Source organism: Periplaneta americana, chromosome 1 (assembly GCF_040183065.1).
Source record: "Periplaneta americana isolate PAMFEO1 chromosome 1, P.americana_PAMFEO1_priV1, whole genome shotgun sequence".
In the NCBI taxonomy this organism is placed as follows: Eukaryota; Metazoa; Arthropoda; class Insecta; order Blattodea; family Blattidae; genus Periplaneta; species Periplaneta americana.
The window spans coordinates 149,521,552-149,538,346 of record NC_091117.1 but is presented as its reverse complement, the minus strand read 5'-3'; the positions used below and the strand labels follow the sequence as shown (position 1 = coordinate 149,538,346).

The 16,795-nt window shown below is 37.5% G+C and overlaps 1 protein-coding gene across 15 annotated transcripts in view; it reads left to right on the top strand.

Moving 5' to 3' along the window:
- Positions 1-16,795, top strand: part of LOC138701991 (nose resistant to fluoxetine protein 6-like) — a 1,327,025-nt gene that overhangs the window by 1,258,247 nt on the left and 51,983 nt on the right. For all 15 annotated transcript variants that reach the window (XM_069829508.1, XM_069829491.1, XM_069829501.1 and 12 more), the window contains one exon: positions 9,123-9,355. In XM_069829508.1, coding sequence (XP_069685609.1) covers positions 9,123-9,355 — 233 coding nt within the window. The remainder of the gene's footprint in view (positions 1-9,122; positions 9,356-16,795) is intronic.

The window sequence follows — 16,795 nt, the reverse complement described above, 5'->3', positions numbered from 1 at the left end:
TATTATTATTATTATCAGGGAACGGATTTATATGGACTAAAAATATATGAAATATGTAAATATATATGTAGTTATTTTTACCAAAATATGGAATTAAATATGGATTTTTACCAAAATATGGAATTAAATATGGACTTAAAATTATAAAAAAATGACTATGTACGTTAAATATTGGTACATTTTAATCAAACTAAACAAAAAATATAATGGACGTACCTTATCTTCCAATGTAGTTTCAACAAAACACAATTTTTATTGTCTGTTACCATAACAATAGGTTACAAACATTTCTTTCAAGTGCTGAAAAGTGAATCTTCTTCTATTGCCTCTGAGGATAGATTTATACTGACTAAAAGAACGTTCGACGTCACAAGAAGTAACTGGTACATAATTCAATTTCACAATGTCTGCTGGGGATAAGTCCAAGTTAATCTTCACTGTTGATTCACCACTCATCACAGCAACAACCTTTTGTAGTTCTTCATATCCAGGGTTTTTTGAAAGTACAGTGTCCACCTTAGCTCTTACTGCATCTGCAACTTTACCTCTACCACGATTCAGTTGTTCCACAGTACTATTTATAATTTCAAAACTTTCAGATAGTGAAAGGTGCCTATTTTGGAGACTTTTGAGCGTTTTTATGATGCATGAAAATGTATGCTGAATGTGAGCTAAGTCATTCTTCACACTTATGTCACAGGTAACTGTTTTCGCAGTATCAATTGAGACTGCATCTTCAGAGTCCAATGCAAGGAGAACATTGTTAATAGAGTCTATATGTTCGGCATAATATTCAACTGCTTCTAGCCATGTACCCCATCTAGTTAAAATTGGCTTTGGTGGCAATGGAATTTCAGGGTACATTTCTTTCAACACGTTAACTCTACTGGGAGCTTTGAGAAATACTTTTTTCACTGATGAAATCAACAAATCTACTTTAGGGAAATTGTCTCTGACCACTTCTGCCACACGATGAAATGCATGCGCCACACAAGTAAAATGAGTCAATTTAGGATATACAACAGATAATGCTTGTCCAGCTTTGACCATATAAGGGGCAGCATCGCTAATAAAGAATAACACATTATCGTACATAATACCCTTTGGCCACAGGATACCCATAGCTTCGTTGAACAGTTTAACTATAGTTTTTTATTGCACTTTTCTAGAACATCACAATGTAAAAGAATTCGTTCAGAATATTGTTCACTTAACAAACCGATAACTACATTACCAACAAGTCTACCTTCTTTGTCGGGAGTCTCATCAATGGAAACCCAAATTGAACTATCTTTAATTTCATCTCTTATCTTCTGTATTGTCTCATCGTAGATGGATGGAGCATACGTCTTCCTAAGTGTTGACTCATCCGGGATTGTATGTTGAGTATATTTTTCAAGGAATTCCCTGAAGACCTTATTCTTTAGTTTGTAGAGAGGAATATCAGCAGAGATGAGAGAACGGCACAGGTCGATGTTAAACTCAGATCTTACATTCGATGTTGTTGGTTGTGTTAAAAACAATTGTCTCTGCTTGGAATTTAGTTGTTTGTTGGCCTGATGTTTACTAGTTGTAATGTGTTGTTGCACCAGGAACTTTTGTGTAGATGATACTGCACACTGACACAAATTACAAAATAATATTTTATTGTCAGTTGATAAACCATCTTCTTTAAATTCTGAAATGTAACTTGTTAGTTTTGATTTTAAATTGACTGAATGACGTACTTTTGGCATATTTACCGTCTTTATAGTATGATTTACAAAACTGAACCTATGTGTACTCTGACTGGCATTTAACTGTTGAGCTGCACAACTGAAGTCTGTTAAAAATTTTAAATTAAATTAATACAGTTTTGTAACTTACTTTCCCATTGTTGATAGGACTGCTAATTTTCAAATAACTCTGATGTTAAAGGGATTACTGAACATGTGTTTAAATCTCTATTGTTGAAATGTATTTTTAAAAGTTAATGGAATTTTGTTTTGTTTTATTGTTAAACCTAATATAATATGGACTGTTTTATATGAAATATGGAAAATATATGGAAATTAACGAAAATATGTACTAAACTCTAAAATATGAAAAAAAATATGGAAAATAAAAGTAGGATTTTTCAACCCTACACATTGTGAAACATAAAGATAATGCAAAATATAAATTATATTAGCTTTATAAGTAAATATGTATTTACATATAAATCCTTTCCCTGATTATTATTATTATTATTAACAGAGAGGGTTTGGAATTGAACGGGTTACATCAGCTACTTGTCTATGCGGATGACGTGAAAATATTAGGAGAAAATCCACAAACGATTAGGGAAAATACGGGAATTTTACTGAAGCCAATGAAGAGATAGGTTTGGAAGTAAATCCCGAAAAGACGAAGTATATGATTATGTCTCGTGACCAGAATATTGTACGAAATGGAAATATAAAAATTGGAAATTTATCCTTTGAAGAAATGGAAAAATTCAGATACCTGGGAGCAACAGTAACAAATATAAATGATATTCGGGAGGAAATTAAACACAGAATAAATATGGGAAATACCTGTTATTATTCGATTGAGAAGCTTTTATCATCCAGTCTGCTGTCAAAAAATCTGAAAGTTAGAATTTATAAAACAGTTATATTAACGGTTGTTCTGTTGTATGTTTGTGAAACTTGGGCTCTCACTTTAAGAGAGGAACATAGGTTAAGGGTGTTTGAGAATAAGGTGCTTAGGACTAAGAGGGATGAAGTTACAGGAGAATGGAGAAAGTTACACAACACAGAACTGCATGCATTTTATTCTTCACCTGACATAATTAGGAACATTAAATCTAGACAGTCCACACCTGTGGAGTAACGGTTAACGCGTCTGGCCGTGAAACCAGGTGGCCCGGGTTCGATTCCCGGTCGGGGCAAGTTACCTGGTTGAGGTTTTTTTCGGGGTTTTCCCTCAACCCAATATGAGCATATCCTGAGTAACTTTCGGTGTTGGACCCCGGACTCATTTCACCGGCGTTATCACCTTCATCTCATTCAGACGCTAAATAACCTAGATGTTGATAAAGCGTCATAAAATAACCCACAAAAAAATCCAGATGTTTGAGATGGGCAGGGCATATGGCACGTATGGGCGAATCCAGAAATGCATACAGAGTGTTAGTTGGGATGCCGGAGGGAAAAAGACCTTTGGGGAGGCCGAGACGTAGATGGGAAGATAATATTAAAATGGATTTGAGGGAAGTGGGATCTGATGGTAGAGAGTGGATTAATCTTGCTCAGGATAGGGATCAATGGCGGGCTTATATGAGGACGGCAATGAATCTCCGGGTTCTTTAAAAGCCAGTAAGCAAGCAAGTACTATTATTATTATTATTATTATTATTATTATTATTATTATTATTATTATTATTTATTCTGGCTGTGTTAAGGCAATCAGGCCTTCTCTTCCACCCAGCCAGAAACAAAAGAAGCTTATACAACGTTGCAAGTTAATAATACAAATTAATTGCAGGCTAATATTTAAAGAACATCGAAAGACTGGTGTAGTTACCCAAGCACAAGCTGAGTAAAATAATGCAACCATACTAAATAATAGGCTTAATGTTTAGAAGTACTTTGAATGAATATCACAAGGGACAAATGAATTAAATTATAGCTACAATATTACAAATTCAGAAGTAAATTATATTTAGGCTTATACAACACTTATAAGGAATATTGTACATACGCACATAGAACTAAACATGTATAAGAAAGAAAACAAACATCCTGTCAGAGAGAAATATAACTGAACAAAATTATACTATCATGTAGACAATGGAATCCTGCAATTTTAAACATCCGAACGAAACCGTTCGCACCTCAAGGTCGGCGAGAGGGATGAGGCAAAACATGCTTCGAAAACTGAAATCCTACGAATTCAAATTAGATATTTTTATGTTTTGTAACACTCATATTTTATTCACTACTTATAACGCGGAATGTAAAAGGAAAATTACGTTTTGAGTCTAAAAATTTAGAAATAGAAAAAAATAGTACGTCTTGGTAGCTTACTGTCCTTACGATGACTGCGGACCCGGGTTCAATTCCCGGCGATGGCGGTGCCGTATTTGTGATCGCCAAAATCAAGGTTCCCGAGAGTTTTTCTTGTTTTCTCCCGTTCCTTTCCGTCACTCTCCATTATTCACTACTATCAGTTCAATAATGATTATGTATTGTGACTACCGTACAGATGGCACTAATGTAAGGAGTAGGGTTTTGGAGGGTGGAAGAGCATTATAATGGGACTCCACGGGGACATTAAAGGATGTTTCGCACTATCGATCAAGGTACAGTCACGCTTACGTCACGGTCACAGTCAAGGCACAGTCTTGAGTGTTTACACGCCAACGCTCTTGACGGAGACCTTTTGAGAACAGTTTTGGAATTCTTAATCATAAGTAGGGACCGGAATTTTACTCTCTACTGTTTGAAATTGAGTACGAGTTTGCGCAATGAGCCAAACGACTTGAAGAAAAGCAGTGGCTCGCGGCGCAGTACAATGTAAACAAGTCTATCCGCATAAAAAAGTTGCAATATTTGCGTAGAAATGCTTCAACCTTTAGCACTCCACGTTTATACCATAGTATGTTTGCACCAACCATTTCCACGCACAAATTTTTATTAAATTCACTGATGGAAGACGGAGAAGGTTCCAGCACCACTTGTGTAAGAAGAACTTGTTTTTTCGGCGGAACACTTTTTTATTTTTTGACAAGAATTTCAGTTTCTAAATGCTGTTCTAATTATTTTGACTTAATGGAGCACCCAATGCGTTTGCCACTTTGCACACCACGATTTTACAATGACTTATAAAGGCATCATCAATTGAAATCCAATGTTTTAACTTGGATGCGTCTGGCGCCATAGCAGTAGACTAGCTAACTGTATCACCTGATGTGAGAATAAGCTTTTCAAGAAAACTGAAAGAACTACTGTTTTCTCTCAGGGCAACTGATTGGGAGTGTTTATGCCAAACGGTCATACCCAAAGGGTAATTTTCACTCTGTCCTTCACCGCGGTGGCAGTTAGTGTCGTGCATTTCAAGCGCTATGTTCGCTTCTAGTTTGTCGAGCGTGACAAGAACCGAAGTCTACTTTGAAGCAGCATATCTATCCAGCTCGCTCGAATCTACCCCTTCAAGCTCGCTGGCCTCTCCTAGCCTCCCCTCCAATTACTTCATGCTTTTAGCTGCGTAAGGATTTTAGAACAAATCTTGTGTAGTTTATAAAGATGTAAGGACAGGTAATTTTAGTACAAAATTATCGTTAAACATCGACAGAAATATACGTACATATAGACTAGCATATCACATTTTGTTTTAAGAATATATGACAGTTTGTACTATACCAATTACAGACAGAAAGTAGCTATAAATTGCATTCTTGACATAATATTCAAATAAATCACAGTTGCACAGCTTTATAAACAATTTTTAAACGTATAACTTATAAATTAAGTCGAGGAAAAATTGGTGAAAAAGTATACTCTTTCAAAATATGAAATATCCTTCAAAATATGTAAAATATGCGAAAATATTTATCATGCATCAAAATATGTGAAATGTGTAACTTAAAACTTCGAAATAATGATCCCTTTAGTGTGATTCGCCGACTTTTTAGTTTTACTTACAGCTACATATAGAATATGTAGCCTAATTACATAAAATTCGGGCTCTAATCACTCAATAACTTTCTTCCTCTGTGAACATTGGCGCTGTACAAACTATGTGTCAAATCGTACAATCCGGGATATTGACGAATCAATTTTATCGACTTTTTCTCTATGAGGAACTCATAATAACAAAAAATTAAATACCGAGAAGAGTAGTTCTACTCTTTCCGCATACACAACTCTACTGGATGATATGAAGCTTGGATTTAATTTGACGGGAACGTGACTGGCACGCGACCGGAGCGTGCCTTCTAATGTATTAATTTTGACTGAGCCCTCACCTCTCCGTGACTGGAGCGTGAGCATCTCTATAGAGTGAAATGACCTTCAGTCGTGCAAGCTGAATCTACGGATTTCACCACAAAACTGAGTTAACATATCTGCAAAGCGCCGTCGTTCGTACTTAAAGAGATTCCCAGTATAGAAGCGGCAAGGCACAATAAGTCCACTAGAAGCTACAGTGTTAGCCTTGTGTTAGCTCTTCCATACAAACAGAAAAAGTGAACCTTAGAATCCGGGACTTGGCCATCATTTGTAATAGTCTACACACTGAACCTATTTTGTAAATAAAGTGGCTGTTTTGTCAGCGAAAACATTTTAATAACTCACTACTGACGATGAGATAATTTTTTTTAGTAGGTTATTTTACGACGCTTTATCAACAGCTTAAGTTATTTAGCGTCTGAATGAGATGGAGGTGATAATGCCGGTGAAATGAGTCCGGGGTCCAACACCGAAAGTTACCCAGCATTTACTCATATTGGGTTGAGGGAAAACCCCGGAAAAAACCTCAACCAGGTAACTTGCCCCGACCGGGAATCGAACCCGGGCCACCTGGTTTCGCGGCTAGACGTGCTAACCGTTACTCCACAGGTGTGGACATGAGATAATAGTATGGAGTTTATAGAGCAGTGGTTTATTGAGAATGGTATGGAAAAGCAAGACATTATGAAGAACTTACCCATTGGCTACACCTGCTTTGCCCATTATAATATCAGAGGATATGTCTGAGAGAGATGCCTAATTTCTCATTGTCGAAAGTCGTCAGTTGACTGAGCTGCAGTTGTGCCCTGGAAAAGCACTAGAGCAGGCTTGGAGAACTGGGCGACAATTGTGGCGTTGCGTCACTCATCGGATACGTCACTCACCCCATCCTTCCATCTCCGCGTCATTGATTTTGTAGGGGAGGGAATATGTATTCAGTGTCTGTCCTACGTGACTGCGTACGGGCCGCATATATGCCATTCAACGCCGGTGGACTGTGGACGGGGAACCAATGCTTTCCCCATGCTTTCCACCCCTCTCTCGCCAGTTCTCCATCCCTGCACTAGAGGAAAACCTGTATTACGAGGGTCGTTAGAAAAGTAATACTCCAAATTTCTTTTTCTCAGGATATATTTAATGAAAATTGTTGCAGTGTGTTAACAATGTAATTAATGTTTCTTCTCCACATATTATTTTTCTACAAAGTTGTACGGCTTTAAACGCCAGCATGGAACGAGTGCATATATTCATTGTCGGTACCAGCTCTTGTCCTGGGTGTGTACTGTGTAGTCACCTACTCACTGCATCAATTACGCTGTTCTATCCCTTTCAAAATGAGTTCCACGCAAAACAGTCTTCAAGATGACAGATCTGGGCTGTAGAGTGGATTATGTAGCACAGTCCAACCCATTTTGGTGATGTGTTCCCGAGTTCGCAGACTTGTGTGAGGGCGTGCACTGTCATGCTGGAGCAACAATTCTGCTGAATTCTTGCCATGTCGAATTCGCCGGAAACGTTTCTTGGCTAGTTCAGGGTGTTGATGTACGCCTCTGAGTTAATACTTGCTGCTCTTGGCATCACATCCACAAGAATGGTTCCTTCACAATCCCAAAAGACGTAAGCATGACTTTTCCTGTAGGGAGGACTATCTTGAATCTCTTCTTTCTGGGCTGTTGAGGATGATGCCACTCCATTGACTGCCTTTTTGTCTCCGGCTCAAAATTATGCATCCAAGTTTCGTCGCCTGTAACGGTCCGGGGGAGAAAAAAGACCTTCCCTTCGGCTTCAAAGCGCTCTAACAATTTATAAGAAATAGCTTTCCTTTCCAGTTTGTAGTCCATGGTGAGACTTCGTGGAACACATTTTGAGCAGACTTCTGAATATTTGAGAGTCTCAATAATTGAACAAACACTTTTGATGCTTGCCAACAACAACTGTAGGTTCATTTAGCGTGTCGTGATACTCTGATCCGCTCGATTCATCATGTCATGGCAGGACGTCCAGCACGCGGCAGATCTGAGCTCGATTTCTGCACTTCCTGACGTTCGAACTCTCTGACTGCCCAACAGTGCTCCTTTCAACCGCACGACAGCCACACACTGCATGCAAATGTTTATGGATGTTCACCACACTTTCGTTTTCGAGAACCAAAATTTCAATTACTGCTCCCTGCTTGTAACGGGAGTCTGCATGGCTAACGAGAAAGCCACAACAGACGTCATTTTAACAATAATTCAGTAGAGGTCTGCCATCTGTCGGAATGACTTGCAACATGCGCGGGAGAAACATCAGAGTTCATGCATTCAAAAGTACAATTTCCTATCTTTGTTAATGGCTAAGAAAAAATGTAGGACATTACTGTATACTTGTTTTTTTGAAAGATAGGACATGACAGTTAAGCGGCCGAGCTTGGAACTACAGTGTCATGTTGCCAATATGGACTACCACGCTGCCAGGTAGCAATTGTCGTTATGATGGCTGACGTTAAAACTTTAATTGACAATTGACGTGAAGGTAAGAAAACAATACAAAAATCGACAGAGATCAAAGGCGAAACGTCACCAATGCTAACATTGTGTGCACAATAAATGTCGCCAGAGAGCTATTAACCACTCGCCACGTGCCAAATCTAAGTTTGGCAACTCAACCGTTGTTACCATAGCAACAGGGCTACCACGCTATGTGACATTCAGTTGTTTTTCCGATCGCAACGCTCCTGTCATGTCCCATCTTTCAAAAAAACAAGTACACCATTTCCCACTGACATCCGCCATGTAGCCTTTTCTTGCGTTACCAACAGAAGAAACCATATCATGCCAGTTTGAAATTAATGTACGCCGTGGAAAAAAATCCTATACTTCATCTATCATTATTTGTTATCAGATTATTCGAATGAGAACAAGCTCTAAAAACCTTAACAAACCAAACCTGACCTTCGTCATATTAACAAACGTTTCCTGCCGAATTTAGTATTTAGATGATTATTACGTATTAGCATTACTTTTGACGAGTTGTTTCTTATGTTGGCGACATGGATTATAGACAATCGTGTGCAAAAACGGCATAACTGCAGTAGTGGGAAATGATCTAAAGAGTAGCCACATTGTCGAATAATTTCCTTCTTGCTAACTTTTCCATTTTTTTCTGCAGTGCACGACTCATCCGCTAAGATTCCACCAGGCCTTCTGAACGGAAATGTGAACCAATATGGAGACATCGATCAATGTCTCAACGTGAAGACAACATATCACGGAGGAATAGTCAAAGGCCGTTACTGCCTCACAACTATGCAACTCCACCTCACCGATCCTGAACGTCCCCTGCTCAAACACATCCAGCAGCTTCTGACATCACATGGGATGATCCGCAGCGAGCTGAACGATGTGAGTTTCATTCATATAATTAGTTCTAGATGGTACTGTTTAGTTTCACTTCGAAATAAGATTAGATGTGAGTAAATTCATTAATTCTGGAGGAAAGCCTCTCCGTGAAGTTCTGAGCATGTGTAGTAGAGATGAACAAAACTGCCGCTCTCGCTCGCTGTGATCGTTGCATTTGTCTTTCGAGTCTCGTCTCGTCTCGTGCGCTTCGAGTCCCGCTCATCATTCTTGAAATAGCATTTAGTCAGCGTGAAAAGATTTCGTAACTTTGAATAACATAAATCATTGAAATAAATAACATTATAAATATTTAAATGAGACAAAAAGACAAAACAGAACAGTATCTTAGTTATCAAAATGTTCTGGTTCTATTATATGTTACCTGTGGTTATATAAATAGAAAAAAAAACATTTCTCAAATAAATTTGCATTTCTAAGAAACTTAAAACATAACGTTAATGTATTTTAACTTAAGATTGCACACTTGAACTCAAATATATGACAAGAAAATTCCTAGCCTTTTAATAAGGGCCTAGTAATTAAATAAAGACTGGGGAACGGATTATTATACACTGAAAGGTAGAGATGATATTTCAAATAGGCTACTTGATTGTTTATACACATAACAGTTGCCAAAGTAGATAAAACTTCAGTCAGGTATAAACAACTGTTGCGATTCAAGGCAGTCTCGCTTCAACCACGGCAGAGTACGGTCGAGGTTACGGGAGCGGTTATCTAGTGAGTGTATATATACTATAGACTAGTGTTGCATTACACCGGAGTATTTTCGTGCAGTGTTTACATTCGACGAATGCTTTCGCGTGTTTTTTAGTTTTTTTTCTCTTCTTCGTAGTAAAGAAAAGTGACAACAGGAAAACCAAACATGTCTACAATTCGACGTCTAAATACAATTAAAGTACAATTTGACGGTAGTGCTACTCGTCCTATGGCAATGGATGTACATCTTTGGACACAACAAACTCTTAACTTAAACACGGAACAGGTAGAAATGTTGCAATTAAATACACAAGAAAAATCATTATATATAAAAGTGATGTCGCCCACGATATACGAAAAACTGATACACAAACATGAAGGTACAACGGATTTCAAATATAATAATGGTGAACAAACACAAGTGAAAGTAAGCAAGGCAGATGTTCCATCCGTAACTGTCAGAGTGTTCAATTTACCCCCGGAGGTGCCGAGTTCATTAATTCAAACAGTGTTAAACACGTATGGTGTAGTTCATTCAGTGCGACAAGAACAGTGGAGCACAGCGTACCCTTTCCCAGTTAACAATGGCGTTCGTGCGGTAAGAATGGAAATCAAGAAGCATATTCCAGGATCGATAGCCATTGCTGGATATAACGCACATATCACGTATGTAGGACAACCAATTTTGTGCTATGTGTGCCATGAGCCCAATCATAAAAAAGAAGATTGTCCTCAGAGAAAAACTGCCTTTAATGTTAATGTTAAACCACGACAACTGCTATTAAGTGACATTGTTTCGGGAACAGCCGTTCAGCAACGCGAGGAGCAAACAACGGAACGGCCCACGCAACGTGACGCACCTGTAGAAGAGAAAACCGACACCGCATCAGAGACTGAGGTAACAAAAACAGTGACTACCGAAGATGAACAAAATATCATGGACACCACAGAGTATACAGCAAATGAGGCAGCTGATCGTGCACAGGATGTGGAACAGCTTGCAGTTATCGCCGATGACGTGGAAATAACGAATATTTCATCTGGAATAAAAACACCTCTGCATCTTGGGGAATCCACACTCGATCTCGAAGAAAACAAAATAGGGCAACTACCGAAACTACCGAAACACCATCTAAGAAACTTAAACCTATGGCGCAAAATGAGTTTACACGGGACCCACGTCTGAGAAGTCGCGAAGATGGGGCGGCGTCTGGCAGCAGCGCCAGCGAAAAGAACACATCAACCACGTACCCTAGCAATAAGGTCAAGAACAGTCCACAGTCGCACCAAAGATGGCAGTAAGAAGGACGGTCCTGATGGAAAATCTCTTCCGAAGGAGGATAAAAACATTAGGGCTGGAGAATCCCTTAACGACGGTTAGCCATAAATAACTTTGGGACGTAGAATATGCAGACGGGGATATCCATATCGTACTGCAGGTCAGTACTTGTTCTATTTAATTCAATATATGGTGCTACTACGAAATTATGCAACATTAAACATAAATTGTTTACAAAATAAAAATAAAGAGTCGTTACTCAATGCATTCATAAGACAAAATAGCATAGATATTCTATTGTTGCAGGAAGTGAATACCGAAAACTTTGATTTCATAGGACCGCAGTACGATTATGTTGTTAATACTGGTGATGAAAATCGTGGTACGGCAGTTATTTATCGTTGTGGACTTACGGTTGATGTCATCGAAAAACATCCAAGTGGACGAGTGATAGCCATGAAGGTTAATAACATTCAGATACTAAATGTATATCTCCCTTCTGGAACTAATCATCGCCAACAGAGAGAAAGTTTTCTAAGTAAGGAACTCCCTTTCTTCCTTCGTCACAGATATGACTGTCTATTGATAGGTGGGGACTGGAACTGCGTGCTTCACGCGAAAGATCAAACGGGGCAGTATAATCCATCTCCGGTTTTAGCAAACCTAACACAAGACTTACATTTAGTAGATACGTGGGAGCTTCTCCATGGTAATAGAGTCGAATATACGTTTCGCCGACAAAATGGAGCATTGCGATTAGATCGTTTCTATATCAGTCGAACACACAGTAAATATATTTACCGTATACAAGTTTTTCCAACGCCATTTTCTGACCACGACTGTGTCCTCCTCTCACTTCAGACTGATATTACTCTTCCCGTATATGGTAAGGGCTCTTGGAAACTGAACAACACTTTACTACACATTCCTGAAATTAGTGAACAATTTTCTCACATTTTGAAAAATTAATAAGCAAAGCCAACAAGTCCAAATTCAACATCATGCAAAAGTGGGTAAACATTATAAAACCTGGAATAAAAACTTATTTTCAACAAGCAGGTATCATTCGAGCCGAAGCAAATAAAGAAACACTGAATTTTTATTATCAGCTGTTAAATGAATTGTATGCGGCACAACAGGCGGGTGGTAATAAGTGGCAAGAAATTCTGAACATCAAATCGACTATTTGTGCTCTTCAACAAAAATTCATGGACGGTGTAAAGATACGTGGGAAAACGCCAACAGTAAGCGAAGATGAAAGATGTGCCCTATACCATCTTTTAAAGGAAAAACGCAACGCTAGGACTAAATATATAGCCCACCTCCAAACAACGGAAGGAACACAATTAACATCTAACTCAGATTGTATTAAAGAAATTGAAACTTTCTTCAGAGTCCTTTATTCTGCATCTCCCACATGTGCAACGGAAACAGACACTTTACTTAAGCACGTGAATAGACACTTGAATCTGCAGCAGCAACACGATCTTCAGTTACCAATTACAGAACAAGAAATTCTTAGGGCTTTAGAAACTACACCCAAGAATTCTGCCCCTGGACCTGATGGACTTGCATATCAATTGTACAAAATGCACTGGAATTTAATTAAAGACACATTAGTGGACTTGTTCAATTACATTTTTGATAGAGGGATTGTAGTCGAGGGATTCAGTGATGGGATTGTAATACTTCTCCCAAAGGTTACAAATCCACGTACAGTGTCGGAATATCGTCCAATTACACTCTTGAACACAGATTATAAGTTATTTATGAATATACTAGCGTGTAGGGTAAAAACAACTTTTCGGGATATTATTGAAATATGCCAAACTTGCAGTGTACCGGACAAATCAATAATACACAACCTTGCCACCATTCGTGATTCAATTTTATATTATGAAGAATTCCCGGATGAAAAAGCAACACTGTTATCAATAGATTTTAATAAGGCCTTTGATAGAATGAACCATCTCTATCTACAACGAGTTATGAAACACTTCTGTATACCAGAAAAATTTGTTAATGTTATAAGTAGCTTGTATGATAGTGCATACTCCAAAATTCAAGTGAACGGTTTCTTTACGAAACGTATCCCAATTGCATCATCGGTACGACAAGGATGCCCTCTGTCAATGTGCCTGTTCGCTATTGGTATAGAACCACTTATTCGAATGCCACATAACATCTTACAATCTGGACGAGCCACATGCAACATGTTCACGATCCGGGCTTATGCAGACGATGTTGTAATCCTCCTCCGAGATGAAGACGAGTGTACAAAATTACCACAGATTCTACAAACATATAGTGTGGCATCCCACAAATAAATGTACAAAAGTCATCATTAGTACCATTAGGCAATTGGCCTGTTACACACACTGTAAATCATATCCCTATAAAAAGAAAAGCAAAGATTTTAGGATTGACAGTATGTGCATCCTTCAAAGAAATGGTTGACATCAATTGGTCCATTACGTCAGCAAGAACTCGAGCAACAATGTTTCAGCATATACATAGAAACCTCAATCTCCTTGAGAGGATATGGCACATAAACGTATTTTGCCTGTCCAAATTGTGGTATCTAGCACAGATTTTGCCTCTTCCGTCAAAATACTCCACAGTGCTAGACAGAGCAATCAGCTTCTATGTCTGGAAAGGATATTTTTACAAGCTTCCGAAAACGCAGTTGCATCTACCAATAACGAAAGGAGGTTTACAACTGACGGCAATAAAAGAGAAAAGTCAGGCCCTTTTGACACAGAATATTCTTCGCGCGAAACACGATGAAAGCGATCCCATGGACAATAAATTCTGGCAAGATCACATTCCACTACTATGCAGTAAAACTACCACCTTACCGCACTCGCTGAAAATGATTTGGGAAATAATAGTCATATCCACCAACAACAGTCAAGAATGAAAAGAATCAAAACACGAAGACTATCTACACTTACCTCATGAAGAAAGCCGTGCAAACGCCACGTATCGTGGAAAAGTTGCCAAACCAAAGATGGGGAAATATATGGCGCAATTTGCATATGGCGAACATCCCTACTGCATGGAAGACAACAGTATATTGCTATCTCAACCAGATTATACCGACTGAAGAAAAGAGACATCGCCATAATTTAACAGACTCCCCGGCGTGCAAAAAGTGTGGGTGGTTAGACACACTGAAACATCGTGTCACAAATTGTGGTGCTGCGAAAACCATATGGGAAGGAGCAAAAGCTTTACTAGTAAAAGTATGGCCAGATTCGCAACTACATGATTGGTTCCAAACATTATTAGTATTAGACCCACCAACAAAACAAACAAATTTGTAACTGTATGGCTTGCTTCAGGATTCCTGCACTACCAGCTGACAAAGTCATTGCACAAAATGGAAGAATTTTTACATATGTTGAAAGAAGAGGCAGCCAAGTTGGAAATGAAGAACGACAAATCATCCCAAATTTTAAAAGAACTCAAACTATTACAACTGAATAGCTCACGCAGTTTAGTTTAATTCAGGAATTACAAACGTGTTCCCCTTGTTGCATTGTTCTCTAACCATTGCATGCTCGCTCATTGGTAATATTAATCCACACTGAACATTATTCAGTGTACATTTTACCTCAACTTATCTTTAGTATTTAAACGTATGTAAATATGTTGTTATTAGTGAAATAAGGGGAATTTTGAGGTAACAGATTAACTTAATTTCAGTTATTCTCAGTTTGAAAAATAATGTAAGTTTATAACTTATTCATTCAACATCACAGTTTCTCCTAATGTAGCTATAATGATAAGCCAGGAATTACTGTATGATTTTTTTTATGTAATTTTAATTTTACAGTTAATAGCATAGAACTTTAATTCTGGTAACTATTGAAACTATATGGTATATTTTGACTCTGAAGATGAATTAGAGTGAAAAGTCCAAGCCATGAAGTTAACTGAGGTTATTGACGATAAGTTTCGAAATAATTATACTCTCAGATTGCGTTGGTCATCTAGGATAGCAATGTAGTATGCTCTTGCAACACAGTTTAAGAATGTAAAAATAATTCTGAACTTGTAGGAATTAAGTTTCAGATAATGTGTTGCGTGGCGAAATTTTAAGATCACTTTTTGAAACTGTTTCAGTTTACATAATGTTTGAGATAATGTTGTAAGAAAGATAAGATATTATTGATATTATGTTTAGTGTCAAATTTCTGATCTTTCTAAGACGATTAGATATGTAAAATTGAGTTTGAAGAGAGAACATTGATTTACTGATGTCTCAGGATACACTTTGGAATGCTTTGTTGAGAATTCTTTACAAGGTATTTAAGATAAAAAAAAAAGGCTGCTTGACGTTCGGGACTTCGCGAGTGATCAATCTCGGCGTCTCGAAACATTCACAGCCTTTACGTCAATGAGGCGACGCGACGTATACATCATTGTCGTGCGGGTTTTCGGCTTTGCGGGAGCTATTAATCTTGCTTTCTCGATCGTTGTTCATCTCTAGTAAGTTATTTAGTGTTTTCATTGATTTATAAATTTATTTAATTTTATTTAATTTATGTTCAGCGCAGAGAGAGAGAGAGAGAGAGAGAGAGAACTAAATCGTCCGGCCTTAATTAAGGATGACCACGAGGATCCGGAAATTAATAGCAAATAGACTTAAAATTTTACTTATAAATAAAAGATTTTATTAGTTAAAGTACGAAGGAACATGCAGAGAAACCCTTAAGATAAATTTGTGTCATTGCAAAGTTTTAATTCATTCCAAAGAAAAAAAAATATTTTGTGCAGTATAGGAAAATTATTATTATTATTATTATTATTATTATTATTATTATTACTATTACTATTATTATTATTACTATTAGTATTACTATTACTGCTATTACTATTATTATTATTACTATTATTATTAGTATTACTATTACTATTGTTATTATTATTATTATTATTATTATTATTATTATTATTATTATTATTATTATTATTATTGATTTGAAGATGTCGGGCAGAAAAACTAAACATCTCTCTGGTGCTTATTATCGCATAAGGAAGAATGAAAGTGACAAGGAAAAGGAAAGATTACAATTTCTGCCGCTAGGTTCGCCTCTCAGTTCTATTAAATGATGAATAGTTCCATTGCTAAGCATTGTGTATTGTGAAAATTCTTGCATTACTGATCGAGTACGAAGATTATAAACATGCCAAACATATTACAGTCTTATTGAGATTTATTGATGACTTGTTAAATAACAGTATGCAGATTTTCAATGTAATGTAATGGAATTTACAATTTTGTTTCCCGAAAGTCTGGATTTTTTCAATTAAAAATTTTGCTTTCAAACTACAGTCTTCATCTGGTTCATTCACTTTGGGAAGTTGATTGTTTTCAGTTCCGTGTTTTCCTTCAGATTTCGTTCCCTCTAATCCGTTTTAATTGCTGAAAGTGAACTACC